The 25662-nt window shown below is 41.7% G+C and overlaps 1 protein-coding gene and 1 pseudogene across 1 annotated transcript in view; both read right to left on the bottom strand.

Moving 5' to 3' along the window:
* LOC113628488 (coagulation factor XIII B chain-like) overlaps positions 1–5610 on the bottom strand; it is a 38553-nt gene extending 32943 nt beyond the window's left edge. Inside the window, exon 1 of the mRNA XM_027122152.1 lies at positions 3190–5610. Within this exon, the coding sequence (XP_026977953.1) occupies positions 3190–3253 (64 nt within the window). The 5' untranslated portion in view covers positions 3254–5610. The remainder of the gene's footprint in view (positions 1–3189) is intronic.
* A 114-nt stretch (positions 5611–5724) lies between these two features.
* On the bottom strand, positions 5725–16441 carry LOC113628491 (abnormal spindle-like microcephaly-associated protein homolog; annotated as a pseudogene).
* Between the last annotated feature and the right edge of the window lie 9221 nt (positions 16442–25662).

Below are 25662 nucleotides of genomic sequence, written 5' to 3' on the forward strand. Positions count from 1 at the left end.
GGTGCCACGGGGAAGAGGAGGATGGGAGGAGGGTGCCACAGGGAAGAAGAGGATGGGAGGAGGGTGCCACGGGGGAGAGGAGGATGGAGAGGAGGGTGCCACGGGGGAGAGGAGGATGGAGAGGAAGGTGCCACGGGGGAGAGGAGGATGGAGAAGAGGGTGCCACAGGGAAGCTGGTGGCCCAGGCCAGTCCCACAGCTCTACTGGGGCTCCTGTGCTTTTTCTGGGGATGTGTTCAAGCTCAGGGGGTGGGTGAAGGCTCCTCCTTTGTCTCTGGGGAGTTGGAGTTTGGCAGCACTGGCTCCTGTTCCAGGATGGCTCTGGAGAGCATTCCTTTGGAAGCCTCTTCCACCCACCTCTGGCACGTCACCCTCGTGCCAGATAATCCATGGTCAGAGAAGTCAGGATGGTTACCTGAGGTTTAGTCCTTTAAAAAGGGACATTTAGGGGGCTCCCCTGGTGGCGCAGTGGTTGAGAGTCCGCCTGCCGAGGCAGGGGACAAGGGTTCGTGCCCCAGTCCGGGAAGATCCCACACGCCGCGGAGCAGCTGGGCCCGTGAGCCATGGCCGCTAAGCCTGCGCGTCCGGAGCCTGTGCTCCGCAACGGGAGAGGCCACAACAGTGAGAGGCCCATGTACCGCAAAAAAAAGGGACACTTAGGAGGCTTCTGAGTGCCAATCAATGTTCTATGTTGATCCGGGTGCAGTAAAATTTAGTAAACATTTATAGAGGGGCATCCTATGATTTTTTGCATTTTTCTGCATACATTATACTCCAAAGAAAACATTTATTTTTAAAAATCTGTCCTTATGTTGGAGACTTTAAAATCATAAATACACTTAAAAGAAAGCAGTTATTGAGCAGCCCCTAGGGTTTGTGTTGGGAGGAAGTGGCAGGTGTGTAGAAGACCCAGGCGGATGGGATTATTTTGCCTTCAATGCCTTGGGGACGACAGTCAACCCTCTTGCTACCCTGAGACATAAAATAATAGCAGTGCCCTCCCAGGGCTGAGGGAAGTGGGCAAGGAATTATGAGTAAAAGAAACTTTCCAGAGTCTGATGGAAGGAAGGAGCAGATAAAAACATGCGCAGGGGAGGTCCCGTCCCCTGAGGATTCTCATAATTTTCCACACCCATACCACCAGGGATTTACAAAGAAGACTCTTTAGAACTAGCAGAAACTATAGGCAAAATTTCATGAATCTGATTATATGAAAATTGAGAATGTCTTTCCATGAAAAGTATTGTTGACAAAACACACACATCACATTTTGGAAGAAGGAATTTGCAATGTCTAAAAGTGACAAGAAGTTAAAATGTATCGTCTGCAAAGAGCTCCCACAAATCAGCTCTTTAAAAGGCAGAAAGCAGAGGGAAATGCTAATCTGTTATAAATCAGGAAACAAAGAAAAGGAATTGAGCCCATAGCCCCACATGGGGGATATATACAGGCAAGAGAAATCGTCACAGAGAAATAAGGTGATTACATGAAAGCACTCATTTCAGAGTTACTTGAGGTTAGGAGGAAACTATGTGTCCATCCTTAGGAGAGTGGATAAGTAAATATATGAAGGTAGGTAGCACTAAAGGGCAACAAACTAGATTCAGCAACAAGGAAATACGTTTAAACAGTAGCAAGTAAAATGAAACAATAAGGAGATAAAATCTATGGCAAGCTTACATTTATATGAATATAAAACACACAAAACCAGACATAGTTTACAAAGATATTTGCATATTTAAGGATATATCAAACATTATAGTGCGTACCAACAGTTGGGTTTTCAACAGTTGGGTTTTCAACAGTTTGGTTGAATGGGAAATGTAATTCAGGGTCAGGAATGAAGAGGGAAAATGTATAAATAAAACAAAAGTGACACTTCTCATAGGCCAGTGATGGTCACATGAAATGAGGAGCATAGTTAACTTGATCTTGCCCCCAAGATTCCGGATGGGGGTGGGGGAAGCATGGGAATATGAGGTCATGGTCCCTGTCTTCAGGCAGCTGACATTTCTTTGTTTGTGTGAAAGAAGATTATAATTACACAATAATTAGAAAATTAGCTAGAATATTGCAGTGTTTTCATGGTATAGATAATAGACAATTATATCAGCTGTTTTTTCCCTACTTAGACAGAAAAATAAAAGGAAACTTCACGCAAAAATTATCTTATTGTAGAATTAAATGTGTAAGATGAATTCTATTAATTTCACTTTCATAATTTTAATTGCAGAGCCTCTTCTGGCAGAAAATTTGTAGTAAACTATTCAACTAAGGCAATTATATATAATCTGTCGGATATTTTATTTCAAGAAATTTCCTAAGGTGTTTTAAAAGAGGCTTATGGCTGTGGTTTCCTACTTTGTCTACTACTCTTGCTGATACTTAATGACTTGCCTGGCTTCTTATCCCTACAGCCCAAGAACATCGTTAACTCTTCCTAAATAACCCACACTTGCACACTCACATTCACCTCACACATGAGGCAGTCTGGGTAGAAAGATTTCTAACAGTTAGGGAGTCCACAGGTATTGCTTGTCTGGACAGTACTGATTTACCCCTGTTGTCCCATTTGAGTATTAATAAAACCTGCTTTCACCCTGAGGCATGTCCTCATTTACATAAACAATCATATGGTCCTCCTACTAATCATTACTTACTGTCTTCAACCAAAGAATAAAAATTAGGATAAAAATCAAGGTGTCAACAGTCAAAGATCTTGCTGATGATTTATGGTTCTTTTTAAAATTTCCCACATGAAAGCTCTCTCTTTAAGAGCAAAGAATTAAAATTGTACAAGCTGTGCAGCGTTAGGAATGAATTCTGTTCTGAAATTAGAATTAAGGTTAACTTACAGCTTCAAATGGTGGTACCGTTAGCCTGTTAGCCTGAAAACACTTTGAAGTCTTTAGATCCTGGTCTCCTATACCCTCAAAACTAAAGATGTAAAAGGTTTTTTTTTTTTTGTCTTGTTTTGGTTTTCTAAGCTATGTTACTCTAAGAATAGTTTAGTAGTTTTTCTCAAAGGAAAATGTCTGTCTAAATATTATAACAAATTATATTTATAAGTATCTTTTTTATAAAATTGGTACATAAAAATGAAAGACTATATTAAAAGCTCAAGAGAAATAATGTTAGAATTTCCCTTTATAATTATTAAAGAATAAAGAATATTTAAAGTTAACTTTACCTTCTGCACTGAGTTCTCCTGAGATGATTAATATGATAATCAGAGCCAAGCCTTTCGACCTCATCTTCTATGGTGTGCTTAATAAAGGGTTTAACCATTCTAAAGTACTAGGGACTCCTCATTAAGTACACAATACGTCTCCTGAAAAAAGTTAATTATTTACAACATCTAAGTCCCTTTGTAACAAGCCATATATTTGATTTAAAACAGTTCAGAATAATACTAAAAATACACAACTACATTAATTGACAGTACTTTTCACACCACAGTCCAATAAGAACATGACCACCGATGAGGGCAACGATAACAGCAGCAAAATAATTAACTCAGGCTGCATAAAAAACAGGGTAAATTTTCAATGTTAATTTCCCAATGTAAGTCCATGGAGTAAAGTTCATTGGTGGCCATTGATTTCTTTACCACTGTAGATCAAATGAAGGGATGAACTTAGGTACATGAATTAATGGATCCCTGATGTGAAAACAGTGTTGTCTAGACTGCACTGCTAAAGGGAAAAGTGGCCTTAATTGTCTCGAGCAGTGATAGAATAATGTTATTGATTGTAAAGTCTAATGTTGCGAGAGGTTGTATGCTGTGGCAGGTGATTAGAGAAGCACTGTGCTGAATTATCATTCATGAAAAATGCTTCGACTATCTGGTCTATACCAGGACATGCTCTAGTCTTGGGTTTATAGTAGTGAAAAAATAGATTCCAATGACTGTCCTCATGGAGTTTACATTCTAATGGGTTTTAGTTTAAACTACAAAATAATACTGTGAGGTGGGAACTATTATTATTTCAGTTCAGGAACTTTTTATTAAAATGCAACATATTAAGAGAAAAGTGCATGTACAATTAGTGCACAGATCAATGGATTCTCACTAACTGAACACATCTGTGAACCAGCACCCAGAACAAGAGGATACACTAGTTCCCAGAGTCCCCGCTCCGGGTCATTGGCAAGGTCTACTCCCAGTATAAATACAATCTTGGCTTCTGACAGCATAGGTCAATTTTGCCTGGTTTTATTCTACATAAATGAAATCCTAGAGTTTTTTTTTTTTTTTTTTTAAATATCTGGCTTCTTTTGTTTAACATTTTGCTTGTGAGATTCGTTCTGGTCTTGGGCTGTAGAAGATAACTCCTTCCCTGCAGTTTTCCACTCTGCTAATATGGCGCGAATTACCCACCCATTCTACTCTTCATGGACATTTGGGTGACTTCCAGTTAAGGAATATAAGATGGCCTCTGCTTATTTTCAAAGATTATTTTTTAATTTGAAAATTTTCAAACATAACCTCTCCCTGGATTCTACCGTTCACATTTTATTATATTTTTTAAAATCATGTACTTATTCATCTATCCATCTGTCCTTTTTTGACGCATTTCAAAGTAAGTGGTAGGTATTTGTGTGTGCTCCTCTAAAAACTAAAGCAAATATATCCTTAACCCAGTAATTTTAAAGATTCTTTTGCCATGAAATTTACAAAGAAATGCAGAATTTTTAAGTGTACATTCTAAGCCTTGAGCAAGGCATACAACGGGATACTTCAAACCGCTGACGTAAACAGCATCTCTAAACGTGGAGCACAGAAGTTGCTGAAGAGCAAACACCTGCACGCTGACAGTGAGGCTACAAATCAGGATGGAGTTTCACTCGAAAACTGCCTGGGTGTGAGGGAAGCAGATCACTGCTACCTGTCCAGTAGGTCAGCACTTATTTTAGAGCAGATAGGAACACACATGGAATTGAAAGATCTTGTAGGAAAGTGGCCATGGAACCCAGACAGCCTCAGAGAGAGAGAGTAACAGTAGAAGGAAGACACTGAGTAACCTATGTCTTTAATAACGTTGTTAAGGTGAATACAAATGTCACCGGACTGTTCTTCAAATGTACCTCAATTAAGATCCATCACAATTACTGACGGCAGGAAGAGCCTGTTTCTAATACTCCAACAATGTTCAGCAGGTATGAAAATTAATGATGCTTTGGCAAAGCAAGGGCAAAGTTTAGATCAAGTTTCATTTTGGTCTCATTTAGATAATTCAAAATAAACCATCACTATTCCAAATACAAAAGTTATCGGCAGTAATAATGGAATATTATTCATAGAATAAAACTCTACTCTCTAAGACTGGTTTCTGAAATAGGTTTCTGTATAATTGGAGAAAAAAAGGGTCCATAATTTATGCAAGATGCAGAAGCACTGCTTTATGTAGACCCCCCTTAAGTATTCCTAGAAATAAGCAGGTTTTTGGACTATTTCCTTCTTCCTTTATATAGGTTGGAATTTTTTACACATACCAACAAATGCACATGCCCTCAAATGAAAATTGTAAGTAAATATTTATCTGCATTATATTTACCTCTGATAAAGAAGCTATAAGCAAAATATTTCCATCGGAATTCTCCTTTTTTTTTTTTTGCGGTATGCGGGCCTTTCACTGTTGTGGCCTCTCCCGTTGCGGAGCACAGGCTCCGGATGCGCAGGCTCAGCGGCCATGGCTAACGGGCCCAGCCGCTCTGCGGCATGTGGGATCTTCCCGGACCGGGGCACGAACCCGTGTCCCCTGCATCGGCAGTCGGACTCTCAACCACTGCGCCACCAGGGAAGCCCGGAATTCTCCGTTTTTGGTGAAAGTAGAACTATAATAGATTATCACTCTTTCTGGACTGAGTGAACAATATAAAAATTAAAAGGAAGCCTGTTAGGAAGCCTAGCTACTAGCAACAAGCAATCCAAAAGACAGTATTTTCTTAATCAGCAAAGATTTTAAAAAGAATTTTAAAAAGAATTTTAAATTTTAGATAAAAGAAACGAAGAATAGAAAAAGTTTGTTTGTTACATATACCTTTTTAACTTTAACACAAAGTCAGGTTTTAAAAATTGTACAAGGAAAGCAAAAAGCACTTTCCATACATGTGATCAGCTTTCCTATTTCTTTTCCTGTACATACTGAGATATTTGCCTTTGCTAATAAGGAATGCCAAGTGTGTCCATCACCATTTGAATAGCTTTCAGAGGATTCATGATTTCTTCCAAGTTATCTCTTCTCAACACCCAATCCGGTTTAAGTCTGTGAGAAGAATAAAAACCTTGCATTAACCCAGTTCCTCTCTTAGAAGACTCACATCCATCGCTTTGTCTTAACTGAAATGTGGTCCCTCCTGGACGCATCACCTCCCTCACAGGCCCTCACGCAGGTGGGAGGCTTCATGTTATGGCCGTTTACGACTTTAGACTATTTCTCTCCATCTTCGCTGAAGGATGATCCTGGCTCCTTTGAAGCTCAGGCTATTCAGCTACCAAACCCCAGCGTTTTGTCTGTAAACCTGGTTCCTGGTCTTCCCTCAACTCCTGCCCCATCTCAGAACTTCAGCAGCCTTGTAGCTAAAGAGCCGACCCCTCACCTCTCCGTTTCTGCCCCCTTTCCTTTGGGTCCACTCAGCACACCCCCCGTCACACAATCACAAGACAGCCGCTGTCACCCTCAGAAAGTGCCCGGCCACCGACTGACTGCTCAGCCTGAGCCTTCCAGCCCGAACCACCTCTTGGGGTTCATCCACGCCCTTTGACTTAATACTTCCACGGCTCACAGCTTCCTCCCACTGTGGTGTCCACTTCAGGGGACCTCAGCACGTGCCTGTCACCCAGCACAATGCTGGTCTCCTTTCCCTCCCGTCTAGCTTGGGTCCCTCAGTATAATCTCCATTGCAAATGCCGTTAACGCCATTGGTGCTCTTCCCTATTGAATGCAACTGGAAAGCTCTATGTGGATTCCAAGTTGAATCCAGGTTATCTGCCTTCTCCATTCCTGCACAGCTGGACGTTGCTAAAGAAAACCTGCACAACCAGGCTGGCTGATTTTATGCCCATGATTGAAATTACCTAGAAATTGCTTCCTTTCTCTTTCCCCAAGGTGACTGTTTTCTTCTTTCCAAATGTCCCCTCCACACCGTCCCCCATCTGCTTCTGAGCTAATGTTTATGATCTCCTTCTTCACTGAGGAAACGGCATCACAGCCACCTTCCTCACATGAATCCCTACCACTATATGCACTTCCATCTTCCTGTTCTTTCCAGTGAAAATGCCGAACATCTATGAATTGGGGGGTGGTCAAACAGAGCGGGTATATATCCCCCTACCGTGGAACAGCAGTCTGTGAAGAAAGGGATGCAATCTAAGCCATGCATCGACATGGATGAACCTCGAGCATTACGCTAAGTAAAAGAGTCCCGTCACAAGGAGCTACCTCTGTGTGATTCCATTTATGGGACAAAGCAGAAAAGGCAAAACTAAAGGCACTGAACTCACATCAGCAGGTTCCAGAACCTAGGGGTTAATGGGAGAGAAGTGACTGCAAGGGGGCACAAGGGAACTTTGTTGTGACAGAAATATTTTATCTCAGTGGTAGTGGTTTCACAATTGTATACGTTTGTCAAAACTCATTGAATTGCATACCTAAATAAAGGGTACATTTATACTGTTGGGAGTTTTACCTCAGAAAACTTGCTTATGTCAAAAGAAAAAAAAAAAGAACCTATTCATTCATATGTTAATAGTTTTTACAAGATAATTAGTATTAAAATGTACGCAGTCCTTAAATAAAAATCATATGTAGTGATGGTTCCCACTAATAAATTTCATGCAAGTAGACTATTTTTACCTTATACTGTGAAACATGCAGGCACAAAACCAATTTACAACTATTACACATTGTATAATTATGAGTAATTATAAAGCTAACTGCTATATAACCCAGGCCAAGAAATAGGTCACTGTCAACACTGTTGGATTTGCACTAAGTAGAGAACTGATGAGTTGTAGAAAGGAAGTAGGGAAAGAGGGAGAGAGAGGGAGGGAGGGAGGGAGAGGGAAGGAAGAAAATTAACATCATGAGTTAATCTAGTTCATCAAAATCAATTAAATCTTTTTGTTAATAAGCTAAAATCAATTAATCATTTTTAAATAAAATTTAACTGCCTGAACAAAATGTAAAGTCACAGCTAAAGTTCAGTAATGGAGAATACACCAACAAACAAACCATACAAGTTAAGCATAGCAACTATTTAAAGGAAAAACCAACAAGCAGTATTCTTTGATATACAGACTTGGCTACCACAGGTACACCCTGGGTTTTGTGCCCATCCTGCTGCAGAATCCTGAGGGCATGCATCTCTCTGAGGACCATCAGATTTTCCGACATGACAATGGTAAAAAAAAAAAACTAAAGAAAATAGAAGAATGCACCAGTTAAAGACTAAAGGAAATGAAAACATTGAGGATTTTAATAAAAGATTAATTTTTTAAAACAGTCAACTCCTAGTGGTTTTCTTTCTTTCTTTTTTTTTTTTTTGCTGTACGCGGGGCTCTCACTGCGGAGCACTGGCTCCAGACGCGCAGGCTCAGCCGCTTTGCGGCATGTGGGATCCTCCCGGACCGGGGCACGAACCCGTGTCCCCTGCATCGGCAGGCAGACTCCCAACCACTGTGCCACCAGGGAAGTCCCCGGTTTTCTTTTTTGAAATATATTTTTATTCATTTATTACTTATTTATTTTTGGCTGCTTTGGGTCTTAGTTGTGGCACGCGGGATCTCTTCATTGCGGTGCGCGGGCTTCTCTCTAGTTGTGGCATGCGGGTTTTCTCTTCTCTAGTTGTGGTGCGCAGCCTCCAGGGCATGTGGGCTCTGTAGTTTGCAGCACGCAGGCCCTCTTGTTGAGGCGCGTGAGCTCAGTAGTTGTGGCACGCGTGCTTAGTTGCCTTGTGGCATGTGGGATCTTAGTGGCCTGACCAGGGATGGAATCCACGTCCCCTGCATTGCAGGGAGGACTCCTTACCACTGAACCACCAGGGAAGTCCCCCGAGTGGTTTTCTAATTCAGTTCGTTTTAACATTCTAAATATTATTGAACCATGCACCATGTGAAAAACTCAAATTCCGATGAACTTTTTATGAGCAATGTTCCATCAAAATGGTTCCAATGGCATCAGATTGCTGTAGATTCCAGTCCCGACCAGTGATTGTCATTCAGCGATTCACTTAACATCTGAGCTTCTGTTTCGTCAGTGAAGTAGAAATAATAATACATACCTCACTGGGTTTTATAAAAATTTAAACTAGAAAATGTATTTAAAACATTCTAGTATTGTCATTTGTAAATGCTCAGAAAGGAGTTTATTATACTTGTTGTTACATCTAGTACCACATCTTATATATTTAAGAAACTAACAGGAAAATTACTATATAACAAAATGGCAATAATATATAATGACAGGGTCTATTAACCCAATGAACATTTATTAAAGGACTTTAAATTTCATACTGAGAGGTCAATTAAGCTAACCAAATGTCTTTATAAGTGAAACCATATTTTATTAAAGAATCTATTAAAAGTATATACTAAAAAAATTATCTTTTTTTTCAAAAGTCAAATGGTGACTTACCTTTAGGCTGATTTGTAGCCGCAAAGGATTATATGACAACAGCCAGTTCAGGACTTTCTGTCGTTCTCCTGAAATGCAAGTGAAAAGCAAGTAAGCTCAGATCACTAATCAAATAGAGACAGTAAATAAAATTTCATGGAGAATTCAGTGGCAAAAAAGGAAAGTCGCATACATGAAATAATTTAAATAAAGTATATTTCCACTCTTTAACATACATGACCACACTTAAGTTTGTGAGATTTTTAGACAGCAAAGCCAAACTGTGAAATACAACATTTCTAGAGTATATTTGAAGAATTTAAAGTTTAAAGAATTAATCTCAAGATTTCTGTAATGTTCTTACCCACATCTTTCTTCCAAGAATTAACCGCTTAACTTCAATGTCAATTTCAAGATTTTTCATAGCTTTAACCATTTTTTCAGAAGTAAATAAATGACACGCAGCACAACGTAATCTATTTAACTTGTAAGCTCTGAGAGACACTTCATCCTTGGTAGGAGCTCTTGGGACACTTACACCTGCAAACTGTATCCCAAGTCGAACCACTCCTCACAACCTCTATTGTCCAGGTTCCAACATGATCACCTCTAACCCAGACTAATGGGAGAGCCTCCCTGACTGGTTTCTCTGCTTCCACCCCCTTTATAAATTAGAAAGCTAAGCCCTTAAAGAATTTGATTTGTTAAAATTAAATTCTGAAATGCAATTTGAATTTTTATAAAACATTTTCTTCCCTTAGGAAGTTCTCGGTCTAGCACAGAAGTGTAGAAAGAATCACAATACACTACATAAGGAGAAGTACACATGAGGAGTCATGGGACAAGGGGAGGGAGAGCTAAGTCACCTAAACGGCAGGCCAGCCTCCTGGCAGGGGTGACCCTGAGCTGACCCTGCAGTGGACGTGACACACCAGGAACGGGGCCTTCCACTGAACTGCAAAGTGCCCGGAGCCAAGAACACAGATAAGAAAAACAAGACAAAAAAAAGGTTGGAAGAGGTAGAAAAGAATTCAATACTATGAAAAATAACAGTGACAGCTAATAGTTGAATACTTTGTGCCAGGTACTATCAGAGTCTTGTAATTTAGGTTACCTCATGCAGTCATCACTTAAGTTGTTTATTATGGCTGTGATTAGAAATATCCTGAACTGCAGAAAATTTAGGCTGGTTATGTTTTCTTAAAAGTGTAATAATTTGACCTCATTTCTAAAGCTTGGATTTTTCAAAAATAGCTTTTGGAGATTTTGAACACTGACATTCAGGAATCAAGGTAAAACTTCATTTCTTCTCTCATCTTGAGGAGGTTGTGAGAGTTTTCATTTGATGATGGTGATAATTCACATATATGCTGAGATATATATGCCATGTTATCTTTTACACATTGACTTGGGGACAGAATTGGACTAATTGACTCTGATTCTAGATCCTAATTTAGTCTGTAATTATCATTTATGAAAGAATCTGGACTTAAAATTGTGGAGAAAATCTCATGCACACGTTTTGATTCCAAATGCATAGGTTTTGAATAATCTTTACAAACATATCTGGTGAAAGACGTTCCACTAATTCTGGTTCATTATTAGCTACACAGCTATTATTCACAAAAAAATCTGGACTTAGAAAATTTCCTTGGCTTTGTGTGATGTTCAAAGTTGAAAAACAGTTTGGGGGTAAGAATAAGTTTACTATTCTCTTCACTTTGGCCATTAACATTATCTATGGGGTCAAAGGAAGTTTCAGTTATGACTTTCTCATTAAAATTATATCTTTCAAAATGTTGGGGATGGTTGTATATATGTAATTTATTTAGTAGATTTTAATTATAAACATTACTTAGGTGTATGCTTTGTGGCTGCAAAGGCTTTTGATTTTTAGTTTGTCTATTTTCTTTCTTAAGGCATAAGAAAGAAAGGCCTTCTTTCTTAAGGCCTGTCTTAAGGCATAACAAAATGAAGTGCTAGTCTTTTTATCCTTAATTGAAAGGTTAATTGGCTAACCCAGGAGGAGAACACATGAGCAAAAAAGATGCTCAAAGTGTTCACTCCATCTTTCTTTTCTCTGCCTTCTCCGCTTCCATTCAACTTCCCATGAGGAAGCCCTTCCATCATTTGTAACAATCTATAGACTAAGGCACGGAGAGCGAGTCAGTTCTGAGAGACACAAAGGGATTTATGACTGATACCTGCTTTTCAGACTGCAGTGATAGTCTAGCTATAAAACTTCAGCTTTTATGGAGACAAATACCCTCAGAGGTGTAAAAACAGAAATAAAACATAAAGCATTTTACCTTTTCCCTTTTGTAAATCTTTATTTGGTCTCCCCCACCCCCCAACTCCACCCTTTAAAAAAATTTCTTAGGTAACCCAAACAAATGAGGGAACAGATCTGTTATACTACTTTCTTTTAAATATGCCTCTATTACCTTCAGTAATGGCATTCTTGGATATGCATCACTGTTAATTTTTTGAACAGAAGCATTGCCATGTGTCTGAGATAAGAATCTTACTATTTTATCTAGATTCTGAAAGACAGCAGAAAGTCAGAATTACAATAAAAAAAGTGGGCTGCATCTCCCTCCTTTGGGAAAAGATTAAAAAATGTTGTCAATCAATAAACAAGAGGATCTCTCATAATTCCATCTAGTCCTAAGATTCTGTGGTCTTTGTTTACAAACTTTTTATTAGTGACAAATCAAAAAATGGTAGTTGCAGCCAGTGACAACTGAAGCTGCCTTGTTATTAAATGGATCTGGCCCGCCCCCTTGTGGCCATAAGTGCAATGACCATGACTGTCTGAGAAGCCTGGCTGTGAAGGAGGAGGGAAGAGTCAGGTTTGGGGCTGCCTTGCCAGTCAGTTCATCCAAGTCTCCCAGTCACATCAAATTAGAATCAAACTCATTGCACAATAGACGGGTGGCTTATTTTCTTGAAGAAGTGCGAGCAGCCTCATGTTGGCCTCTACTCGTTTGCAGAGCAAAAGCTCCTATTTCCAGAACTGGCACCAATGAGTCTGTTAAACCATCCAGTTGAGTTGTTCATACCCTGGATACAGAGATCATTTGAGGGGTTTGTAAAAAGTAAAAACGCCCCGACCCTCCTCTATGTCCTCCCCAGGAGTGATGCTGAAGCGGGGTCCTGGTACCGGTGGTTTTTTTAAAGCTCACCACTGAGGTAACGTGCAGTCAGGATGGAAACACCACGTAGCTTAATCCCATTCAATAGGATGGCTGGTGATTTTAACTGAATGTTATTTTGAAGACCTAGACCCAAATGACAAACCCCCTACATTAGAGCAGTCCTATGCAGATTCTAACACACCAGTATTATTGAAGTTTTATAAAGAATGACTAGGAGATTAAAAGAAACCCAAAAGATCATTTAAAAAAGTTTTCCTTGGATTGGCCCCAGTAAATCTGCTCTACAAAAATATCCCAAATGACAGTCTTCTGGTCCTCACTCCTTATTAGGCCTAGATACATTGTACTGTAGACCTATTTTTATACTAATTGTGAATTTCTGTCACTATTTGGCAAGTATAACACTTTACCTAGTGGTTCGTTAGATGCCATCTGCGTACATCGAGTTTTCTGTATTTACCCCCAGAAATTCACATCAGTGAGTGTGGAGTGGTGAGTAGAAATCTCCCTCATTTAACAAGCAATCCAGACAAATCTGATGCACGTGGTTGAGGCATCGCAGAGAAATGCTGCTTAGTCATACCGTGACATGCTAATTCACTGAAGGTGTGGGGTGTGTTGTAGTTAAGGGATGTTCTAATATTTATTTTCTACTACAGTGCTTTCCAAAATGTGGTCCCTGGACCAGTAGCAGAGGCATCACCTGGGAACTTCTTAGAAATGCAAGTTCTAGTCCTATTCTACACATATGGAATCAGAAACTCTGAAGGTGGGGACCCAAAAGTACTTTAACCAGCCCTCCAGGTGATTCTGATGCATTCTTAAATGTGAGAACCACCGGTCTCCTCAAAACATCCCAACCTCCTTGACAGCTGTTTGATGTAGCTTCTTCTTGTTCTTAGAATTTTTCCCTCAACCTCCTAACATGTCTTTAGGGAGGAACCATGTCTCACGTCTATAAATCAATATAAGGGAAAGCGCATGGGATTTAAAATTATAAGACCTGGATGGGAATCCCAGCTCTGTCAATTGCTATGAATAAAACCATGCATAAATATTTCCACCCTCTGAGCATATTTCCTCATTAAAAATCAGGAAGAGAACATTTATTCGGGACACAGAGTCCAGACTTTTGCTTGAAGCTTTCTCTCATTTGAGCACCATGCACAACTGCAGCTGGCATTACTTCCAACCGATGGATGAGAAAATAGACACGGAAGACTCAGAAGAGTGAACTGAGCTGCCTACCCTGATCCACTGGACACAAACCCTTTGACAGTGTTGCCTTATCTACAAATGTGGATAAGGACTCCATGAGTTTGATGTAAGGATTAAATAAGGCAACAGAGTTTAAAAGAATTTGTAAAAGGTAAACATTATGTTTGTAGGTATTATCTTAGTGGCTTGGTGGGTTAAGTGGAATCAGCACACTCAGACCTGAAGTTGAGGGAAATCAACAGCTAATAAAAGACAAGTTTTGTTTTAAAGCAGAAACCATAACACATCATAAACAATTGGTTTTTAAAAAGAAGAACAGTGAGCTTTTACACTATAAAAGAGTAAATTCTAAAACAAAAGAACAAAACCAAAAAAAAAAATAACACAGCAAACCTTTAGTTCCACATAACAAAAAAGAATAAGTAAAAAAGTATTATGTAGATAGAAAAAATATATACCTTTCCATGTAAAGCAAGCATTTATAAACTAAAGGGGAAGGGCAGGTTCTTAAGTGTAGCTGAACCACTGCTTAGATACAAGCCCATGGACCTCAGATTAGAGCCTCTTCTCACTGCCTTAGGAAGCTGTTATTTAGACAAGAAGTGAGACTCCCTCAGCTTTTTTTTTTTTTTTCCACACTTTCAGAGGTTCTAATCAATGGAAAGACCAGAGCAGTCAAAATAAGGATGTAAATTCTTTGGATTTTGGTGACAAGAATGGGAGCATTGCTCTGGTCAATGCAATGCAGAAAAGCTACCCAGAAAGCTCTGAAACAAAAGTCACAAAATTTGAATCGCCATTAAAATTACACTGCAGGGCTTCCCTGGTGGCGCAGTGGTTAAGAATCCGCCTGCCAGTGCATGGCACACCGGTTCAAGCCCTGGTCCAGGAAGATCCCACATGCCGCGGAGCAACTAAGCCCGTGCGCCACAACTACCGAGCCTGCGCTCTAGAGCCTGCGAGCCACAACTACTGAGCCCAAGTGCCACAACTACCGAAGCCCGCAGGCCTAGAGCCCGTGCTCTGCCACAATAGAAGCCACTGCAATGAGAAGCCCGCGCACCACAACAAAGAGTAGGCCCCGCTCGCCGCAACTAGAGGAAGCCCGCACGCAGCAACGAAGACCCCAATGCAGCCAAAAATTAAAAAATAAAAAGTACACTGCAGCATAAAGAACTCTTTAAAATAATTTTGATAGATACAATTAATGGATGTATTATTTATTTAACTATTGCATTATTACAGATTACTATTATCACAAAAGCACTGCAATGAAAATTATTCTGTTGATACATATATCTTTATTTCCCCATCTCTTTAGGAAACAAAAACAAAAACAAAAAACTACACTACAGCAAAGGAAACAAAAGAGTAAAACACTGAAGTGTTCATACTTGTTGAAAACAACCCTGAAGAGGTGTTTTTGGCTTTGTTGCTATAGACATTCAGGTAAAAAGAAGCTCACTCTTTATGATAAGTATTAGTTACCCTCACTCTGTGGAATCAGTTTCCCTATGGAAACTAAAGTGGATATTTAAGATGACTGATGGAAAGCAATTTAAAAACCCTGCTCTAACCAAAGTACTCCTGGCAGTTTTAAATACAGACAGATGGATGGATGGATAGATGTATGGATAGAGAGACAGATGAAAGGTATTCATTTTAAAAGTGCCATCCATTACTCTAGAACCGCAAGTCTTCTCGAGGGCCGAAGCCTATGAAAAACACTTCTCTGTAACAGAAAACTAGGAAAGTGCGCCTAAGGATGCTCCGCGCAGGCGCGTGGACGCGATGTCACCGCCGAGTCCCCGCCGACCCGGCTCCTCTGCCCCGGGGACCAGGGCTCACCCAGAGTTAGAGGGAAGGACCTGGCTTTATCTCCAGGCCTCAGGTCCGCTGCTGCTCGTTCCGAGGCCCCTCCCGGAGCGCGGCGGGGAGACCGCGGAGGGCCCACTCCCCTCCTACCTGCAGCACGAAGGCGCTCGGCCAGACGGTGAAGCCGCACTCGGCGGCCGGGCCACGGGACAGCCTCACGGCGGTCGCCTCCTCATTGGGGTTGCCCAGGGGCAGCGTCCTCAAGGCTCCCAGGCGCACGTCCCCGAAGCAGAGGAAGGGCGACCTGCAGAAGTGGCTAAGGGACAGGACCGGCGGGGAGGCCGCCTCCTCCTCGGCCCAGGGGCCCCGCGGCCCCGCCCGCGGCCTCGGTTCCGGGGGCTCCGCTCACAGCAGTCGCGCCCCCGACGCCTGGTCGCCATGGCGGCCTCTGGGCCCAACGGGCTGCTCCGAGCCGCCCGTGCAGGAACGCCCAACGTGTCCTCTCGGGAAGCTGGGGGAATTGGAGCGAATTCGCCCCTTCTCGTGCGATCGCCGGGACCCGGCAAATAAGCGTGGCACAGACTCGCAAACTAGAAACAGGAGCAAACAGCGCAGATTCTTTGCTGTTTAAACTTCCCGCCTCCACTAATGGGATCCCCAGGCCCCGCCCGCCTCCGCGCGGGGCCAATCACCTTTCCCGGCAGCAGCCCCGGCCAATGAGAAGAAGGCGCCTTATTTAAACGTATCGGCGGCGGCGCGTCGCTCTGCGCGCGGAGGCGGCAGTGGTGTCGGGGTCTCGGTGGGCCCCGAGGCCCGGGGCTCAGACTCGGAATTCGCCTTTCGGTTTTGTGAACAGGTTGCTTGAAAGAAAGAGGGTCACAGCACTTCCACCGTAAATGCAGCAGTCATTGCCTTGCTGGGACAGTGATTTCCCTCCCCCAGTATCCCCGCCCAGGGTCACAACCCTGAGCTCCCCGCAGAGGCTTCCTGGGCCCAAATGGGAGAAAATGAGGAAAATTAAATGTATAGTTGTAAGGCCAACTGGCCCGAGGCAGGGGAACACAATCAGATTCACAGGTTGCATCAGAACGAAATTCTCCGGACCACCCAGTTCCAGAAACTGTCCTGGAGACATTCCGGACCACCCAGTTCCAGGAACTGACCTGGGGACTTTGAAACCAGCCCAGCCTTCCCGCCTTTCGAGGGGCGGGACTAACGGTTCCCCAGGATACCCGAAAAGACCACCAAATAAGGAATACCCTGCGCCCTCCCAGATTCACCACACCCCTTTCCCTTCTTCCCCTATAAAGTTTTGCCCAACCCTCGCCCGGGTGCGACTTCTCTGGCCCTTTTCGGACCAGTGAACCTCGCCCGGGAGCGCTCCTTAATGAAGCTCACTTGAAGCTTTCCTCTGTTTCGTGGTGCCGTTTGTTAAGATCCGACCTTACAATAGTTAGTGTGAACGTGCTGATGTCAGTGCCTGACCCCAGCAGGGCCTCAGTGATACTGGGAGCAAAACTAGGTAAACAAACAAAACCTGAGATTCCCAGAAATTCATAAGCGATGGTCTTGACTGGCATTGCCCTTGACAAATAACTTCCGGTTTTCATTTTAATTGTAGACATCCGATAATAATGGTTATCGCTTACATGTTACTCTTTGCCAGGCATTGTTTTAAGCCCTGCACATATTTATCTCAACCTTCACTTCAACCCTGTGAGGGAGGTGCCATGATTCGTGCTTCACAGATGAGCGAGGCCGGCGTCCAGCCAGCCAGGAAGTGGCAAAGCCAAGAGACGGACACAGGCAGCTCGGCTGGTCTTGCTCTCACCCCTGCACCTACTGCCTCTAAAGACAGGAGAAGACTTTAAAAAATAACGTGAGGATGTGTGTACGCGTGCATGAAATATATCAAAAGAAATCTCCCTGGGTGGAAAACCAAAATGAGGAAGGTGGTATCTGAAATTATATTCACTGACACCCATTTTGACCTGATGTTGAACCCGGTTATCTTAATGATACTGAATCAAAAGTGTTCATGGAGGTTTCTTAAAATCCTAATTTAGGATTGATGCACAATGAGACCACTACTCCATAATTTTTTAGCAAAATGTTAATGTGAACGACAATAACCTTCATATACACTTAATTTATATTTATTATTTCATACTGTGAATGTTGTTCATCAAATTAACATTACGCATATAAGCCCTTAAGCTTAAGTCACTGAAATGTTTGTTTCAACCCTTTTTAACATGATAGTAACACATCTTGTTTATCTATGCTCTCCCCTCACAGCTTCTCTTCATAAAGCAAAGCTGTTGACGCACAATTTTAGAAAATCCAGAATGAACTGTATGGATTATTTTTTATTTGCCCTCCACTTCCACCCTGCACCCTTTTCCAGCCTGCTCTTTGCTGTGGGATGCTGGCCTGTGTTCTGTATTTGCTACATCCATAGTTTTTTTTACTCTGTAGCTTCTGTTTTATTCAAAGAGAGAGGTAAGGGTATTTCCCCCATTCCTGCCCCCCTTGGGCTGGCTCCATCTCAACATTAAAATCACAAGTAGCTGGAGAGATGCCCTCTCCTCATGGGTCTCTGGGGATCTGGGTGTGGGGATACCATGGTGTTACTAGTCCCAGGATATGGCACTATTGCTTATTTCCCTGCATCCCTGTCACATCTTTGCAAATGGTCCCTTTATTAAACTTCCTTGAATTCCACTACATTGGAGAGGGCCAACTATTTCCTTAGTGTCCCTGGCTGATGCAATAGTGGCCTTAGGAAATTGCCTCTTAAGATCGAATTCTGAATTGAGTTGCTCCTATCTGAGGAGCACAGGGATAAACTCCTGCTAGCGAGAAACATCATGATAATCCACGGGATGCGGTAGCATCCTGAGTCCTCGAATCATCCATCTGTGGCGGCAGCATGAGATGAAGTGCATACGAAGGGCAATTTATTCAAAGATCAGGTGGCCGGGGCACACAGTGGCTATGCCAACACTTTATAAATGATTATAAAGCTTAGAGTGTCACCTGGTTTCACCTGACCACCCTGGAGAGCATACATAGGGAAAAAGAAAATGAAACTCTGTTGAACATCCAAGGGTACCACTAAGAACATATCTTGAGAACAAGAATGTGTGGACGGAAGGCCTGAAGAAGCCCCTCACTTCCTGTGGTCTCAGGGAACACACGGCCAAGGACTAATCCCGAGGCTGCTGGTAAATGTGGCAGCACTGATGAAATGCTCGACCCTACCAGCCCTCCTAGCTAAGGGGAGGGAGGGGGACCCTGGGAAGGAGTACGGTATTTGGGCAAAATTTTAAAGGCTGAGAGCTTGTATTTCTCCCTATTCCCACAAACCTCCCTCACCAGCAGAGGCTCCTCCTCACCACCTCCACCGGTCCGTTATATTGATGACATTTGCTAATTAAATCTGATGAGCAAGAAACAGCTGTCAGGAGCTGGGAGGGTCTGAGACTTACCCCGCTGAAGCTTTACTGGAACATAGAGACACCCATTCCTTTACATGTTCTAGGGCCGCTTTCACTATACAAAGGTGGAGTTGAATAGTTCCAGGAGAAATCATATTGCCTGCAAAGCCTGTACTACTTAGTATCTGGCCCTTTACAAAGAAGTTTGCTGACCTGGGATCTAATCCAAGGAACCAAACAACTGGATGTGACAAGCAACATTCCATTATCAAGTCAAAGTGGTGAACACCAGCCCAGAGCTGAGCAGGCCCCAAGTTCACAAGCTGCACAGACGACACGGGTCCTGTTATATCTCCTCCTCATACACTGTCTCTCTCAGGCTGTACCTCGGGGAAATCGGGGATCTCCTTGACCATTTCATAAAGGAAGACAAAGCCTGGTTTATGGACGGATGTGTATGGTAGGCCAGATGTGAGCAGAGCTGCGCTATAGCCTCCCCTCAGGGTAGATGAGAACACTCAGGGAGCAGAAGTTTGGATGGTACATCTAATCCACTTCCAAGGGGAGAAGACACGTCTCTGCTCTCTGCTGACTCAAGGGCACAGTCAACAGGTTGGGCAGCAGGTCAAGGGTTTGGAAAAAGCAAAATGAAAACTTGGTGACAAGTTAAGTCTGGGGAGGAGAGGTATGTAAAATGACATCTCAAGATAGGGACAGGGGGACTTCCCTGGTGGCACAATGGTTAGGAATCCGCCTGCCAATGCAGGGGACATGGGTTTGAGCCCTAGTCGGGGAAGATCCCACATGCTGCGGAGCAACTAAATCCGTGCACCACAACTGCTGAGCCTGTGCTCTGGAGCCCGTGAGCCACAAGAACTGAGCCCATGTGCCACAACTACTGAAGCCTGCACGCCTAGAGCCCGTGCTATGCAACAAGAGAAGCCACCACAGTAAGGAGCCCGCGCACCACAACAAAGACCCAACGCAGCCAAAAATTAATTAATTTAAAAGAAAAATAGGGACAGGAAATTAAGAAATTTGTGTCCCTAGTAAATGCCATCAGAGAATATCCAAGGCAAAGGAAGAGCTCAAAAATCAGGCAAACAAGACAACCTGTCCTGCTTAGGTGTCAGAACCTCTTTCCTCAGAGACCCCATTCTTATTTGGTGAACCCATGTATACACTGGCCATGGCCGCAGATATACAGGCTATGAAAGAGCTTAAAGAGTCTCCCTCTTTCCAAGGCTGATTGGATATCCCACCATTGAGAGCCTGACCTGCGAACAGAGGCCAAGCAGAACCCCCAATGTGACTCCACTCCCCAGGGACCAACCAGTTACCTGTGGCATGTGGGTTACATTAAACCCTTTCTACCACAGAAGAGGTGGTATTTTCCTCTCTGGAGTAGATGCATTTGCTGAGTATAGATTGCTGTACCTGCCCCCACTATCCATGCACAGACGTACAGAATGCTTTCTCTAGAACCAATGAATCTGTGGAGGTTTTCAAAGTGTGTCTAAAAAGTCTTGGTCACTTCTCCCTTCAAGAGGGGAATCTTAATTTGTGTCCCTTGAGTGGTGTGGACTTAGGGACTCGCAGTGGCAGACGTGATGTGATATCACTTCCTAGATTAGGTTATAAAATATTGCAGCTATGACAGGCTCTTGGTGCTCTGGCTGGTGTCAGGGCTGTGCCTATGAGGTGGGAGAGCCAAATTCAGGACATTGGTCCACCAGAGACCTCCCAGCTCCACGTAATATAAAATGGTGAAAATCTCCCAGAGATCTGCATCTCAACGCTAAGACCAAGCTTCACTAAATGACCAGCAAGCTACAGTGCTGGACACCCTATGCCAAACAACTAGCAAGACAGGAGCACAACCCCACCCATTAGCAGGGAGGCTGCCTAAAAGCATAAGGTCACAGACACCCCAAACACCACCAGACGCAGACCTGTCCACCAGAAAGAAAAAATCCAGCCTCATCCACCAGAACACAGGCACCAGTCCCCTCCACCAGGAAGCCTACACAACCCACTGAACCAACCTTACCCACTGGGAACAGACACCAAAAACAAAGGGAGCTATAAACCTGCAGCCTGCGAAAAGGAGACCCTGAACACAGTAAGTTAAGCAAAATGAGAAGACAGAGAAGCACACAACAGATGAAGGAGCAAGGTAAAAACCCACCAGACCTAACAAATGAAGAGGAAAAAGGGAGTCTACCTGAAAAAGAATTCAGAATAATGACAGTAAAGATGAACAAAAATCTGGGAAATAGAAAGGAGAAAATACAAGAAACGTTTAAGAAGGATCTAGAAGAACTAAAGAGCAAACAAAAAATGATGAACAACAAAATAAATGAAATTATAAATTCTCTAGAAGGAATCAATAGCACAATAACTGAGGCAGAAGAACGGATAAGTGTCCTGGAAGATAAAATAGTTGAAATAACAACTGCAGGGCAGAGTAAAGAAAAAAGAATGAAAAGAATTGAGGACAGTCTCAGAGACCTCTGGGACAACATTAAATGCACCAACATTCGAATTGTAGGGATCCCAGAAGATGAAGAGAAAAAGAAAGGGACTGAGAAAATATTTGAAGAGATTATAGTTGAAAACTTCCCTAATATGGGAAAGGAAATGGTTAATCAAGTCCAGGAAGCACAGAGTGTCCCATACAGGATAAATCCAAGGAGAAACATGCTAAGGCATATTACTAAAACTATCAAAAATTCAGTACAAAGAAAACATACTAAAAGCAGCAAGGGAAAAACAACAAATAACATAGAAGGGAATCCCCATAAAGTTAACAGCTAATCTTTCAGCAGACACTCTGCAAGACAGAAGGGAGTGGCAGGATATATTTAAAGTGAGGAAAGGGGAAAAACCTACAACCAAGATTACTCTACCCAGCAAAGATCTCATTCAGAATTGACGGAGAAATTAAAACCTTTACAGACAAGCAAAAGCTAAGAGAATTCAGCACCACCAAACCAGCTTTACAACAAATGCTAAAGGAACTTCTCTAGGCAGGAAACACAAGAGAAGGAAAAAACCTACAATAACAAACCCAAACCAATTAAGAAAATGGTAATAGGAATATACATATCGATAATTACCTTAAACGTGAATGGATTAAATGATCCAAACAAAAGACACAGGCTTGCTGAATGGATACAAAAACAAGACCCATATATATGCTGTCTACAAGAGACCCACTTCATACCTAGGGACACATATAGACTGAAAGTGAGGGGATGGAAAAAGATATTCCATGCAAATTGAAATCAAAAGAAAGCTGGAGTAGCAATTCTCATATCAGACAAAATAGACTTTAAAACAAAGACAATTACAAGAGACAAAGAAGGACACTACATAATGATCAAGGGATCAATCCAAGAAGAAGATACAGCAATTGTAAATATTTACACACCTAACATAGGAGCACCTCAATACATAAGGCAAATACTAACAGCCATAAAAGGGGAAATCGACAGTAACACATTCATAGTAGGGTACTTTAACACCCCACTTTCACCAATGGACAGATCATCCAAAATGAAAATAAATAAGGAAACACAAGCTTTAAATGATACATTAAACAAGATAGACTTAATTGATATTTATAGGACATTCCATGCAAAAACAATACAATACACTTTCTTCTCAAGTGCTCATGGAACATTCTCCAGGATAGATCATATCCTGGGTCACAAATCAAGCCTTGGTACATTTAAGAAAATTGAAATCATATCAAGTATCTTTTCCAACCAGAATGCTATGAGACTAGATATCAATTACAGGAAAAAATCTGTAAAAAATACAAACACATGGGGGCTAAACAATACACTATTTCATAACCAAGAGATCATTGAAGAAATCAAAGAGGAAATCAAAAAATACCTAGAAACAAATGACAATGAAAGCATGACGACCCAAAACCTATGTGATCCAGCAAGAGCAGTCCTAAGAGGGAAGTTTATGGCAATACGATCGTACCTTAAGAATCAAGAAACATCTCAAATAAACAACCTAACCTTACACCTATAGCAATTAGAGAAAGAAGAACAAAAAACCCCTAAGTTAGCAGAAGGAAAGAAATCATAAATATCAGAGTGGAAATAAATGAAAAAGAAATTAAGGAAGTGGTAGCAATGATTGATAAAACTAAAACCTGGTTCTGTGAGAAGATAAACAAAATTGATAAACCATTAACCAGACTCATCAAGAAAAAAAGGAAGACACAAATCAACAGAAGTAGAAATGAAAAAGGAGAAATAACAACTGACACTGCAGAAATACAAAGGATCCTGAGAGATTACTACAAGCAACCATATGCCAATAAAATGGACAACCTGGAAGAAATGCACAAATTCTTAGAAAAGCACAGCCTTCTGAGACTGAACCAGGAAGAAATAGAAAATACAAACAGACCAATCACAAGCAATGAAATTGAAACTGTGATTAAAAATCTTCCAACAAACAAAAGCCCAGGACCAGATGGCTTCACAGGAGAATTCTATCCAACATTTAGAGAAGAGCTAACACCTACCCTTCTCAAACTTTTCTATAATATAGCAGAGGGAGGAACACTCCCAAACTCATTCTACGAGGCCACCATCACCCTGATACCAAAACCAGACAAAAATGTCACAAAGAAAGAAAACTACAGGCCAATATCACTGATGAACATAGATGCAAAAATCCTCAACAAAATCCTAGCAAACAGAATGCAACAGCACATTAAAAGGATCACACACCATGATCAAGTGGAGTTTATCCGAGGAATGCAAGGATTCTTCAGTATACGCTAATCAATCAGTGTGATACACCATATTAACAAATTGAAGGAGAAAAACCATATGATCATCACAATAGATGCAGAAAAAAGCTTTCGACAAAATTCAACACACACTTATGATAAAAACCCTACAGAAAGTAGGCATAGAGGGAACTTACCTCAACAAAATAAAGGACATTATGACAAACCCACAGCCAACATCGTCCTCAATGTTGAAAAACTGAAACCATTTCAAATAAAATCAGGAACAACACAAGGTTGCCAACTCTCACCACTATTATTCAACATTGTTTTGGAAGTTTTAGCCACAGCAATCAGAGAAGGAAAAGAAATAAAAGGAATCCAAATCGGAAAAGAAGAAGTAAAACTGTCATGGTTTGCAAATGACATGGTACTATATATAGACAATCCTAAAGATGCCACCAAAAAGCTACCAGAGCTAATCAATGAATTTGGTAAGGTAGCAGGATACAAAATGAATGCGCAGAAATCTCTTTCATTCCTACACACTAATGATGAAAAATCTGAAAGTGAAATTAAGAAAACACTCCAATTTACCATTGCAACAAAAAGAATAAAATACCTAGGAATAAATCTATCTAAGGAGACAAAAGACGTGTAGGCAGAAAACTATAAGACACTGATGAAAGAAATTAAAAATGATACAAACAGGTGGAGAGATAGACCATGTCCTTGGATTGGAAGAATCAACATTGTGAAAATGACTCTACTACCCAAAGCAATCTACAGATTCAATGCAATCCCTATCAAACTACCACTGGCAGGCTTCCCTGGTGGTGCAGTGGTTGAGAGTCCGCCTGCCGAGGCAGGGGACATGGGTTCATGCCCTGGTCCGGGAAGATCCCACATGCCGTGGAGAGGCTGGGCCCGTGAGCCATGGCCACTGAGCCTGGGCATCCGGAGCCTGTGCTCCACAATGGGGAGGCCACAAGAGTGAGAGGCTCACATACCGTAAAAAACAAAACAAAACAAGAAACAAACAAACAAAAAAACTCCCACTGTTATTTTTCACAGAACTAGGACAAAAAATTTCACAATTTGTATGGAAACAGAAAAGACACCGAATAGCCAAAGCAATCTTGAGAATGAAAAATGGAGCTGGAGGAATCAGGCTCACTGAGTTCAGCTGATACTACAAAGCTACAGTAATCAAGACAGTATGGTACTGGCACAAAAACAGAAATATAGATCAATGGAACAGGATAGAAAGCCCAGAGATAAATCCACGCACATATGGTCACCTTAATTTTTTAAAGGAGGCAAGAGTATACAATGGAGAAAAGACAGCCTCTTCAATAAGTGGTGCTGGGAAAACTGGAAAGCTACATGTAAAGGAATGAAATTAGAACACATCCTAACACCATACACAAAAATAAACTCAAAATGGATTAAAGACCTAAATGTAAGATCAGATACTATCAAACTCTTAGAGGAAAACATAGGCAGAACACTCTTTGACATAAATCACAGCAAGATCTTTTTTACCCACCTCCCCAAGAAATGGAAATAAAAACAAAAATAAACAAATGGTACCTAATGAAACTTCAAAGCTTTTGCACAGCAAAGGAAACCGTAAAGAATATGAAAAGACAA

Source organism: Aethalodelphis obliquidens, unplaced genomic scaffold (assembly GCF_003676395.1).
Source record: "Aethalodelphis obliquidens isolate GAN/ISIS:26980383/991018 unplaced genomic scaffold, ASM367639v1 scaffold24, whole genome shotgun sequence".
NCBI lineage: Eukaryota > Metazoa > Chordata > Mammalia > Artiodactyla > Delphinidae > Aethalodelphis > Aethalodelphis obliquidens.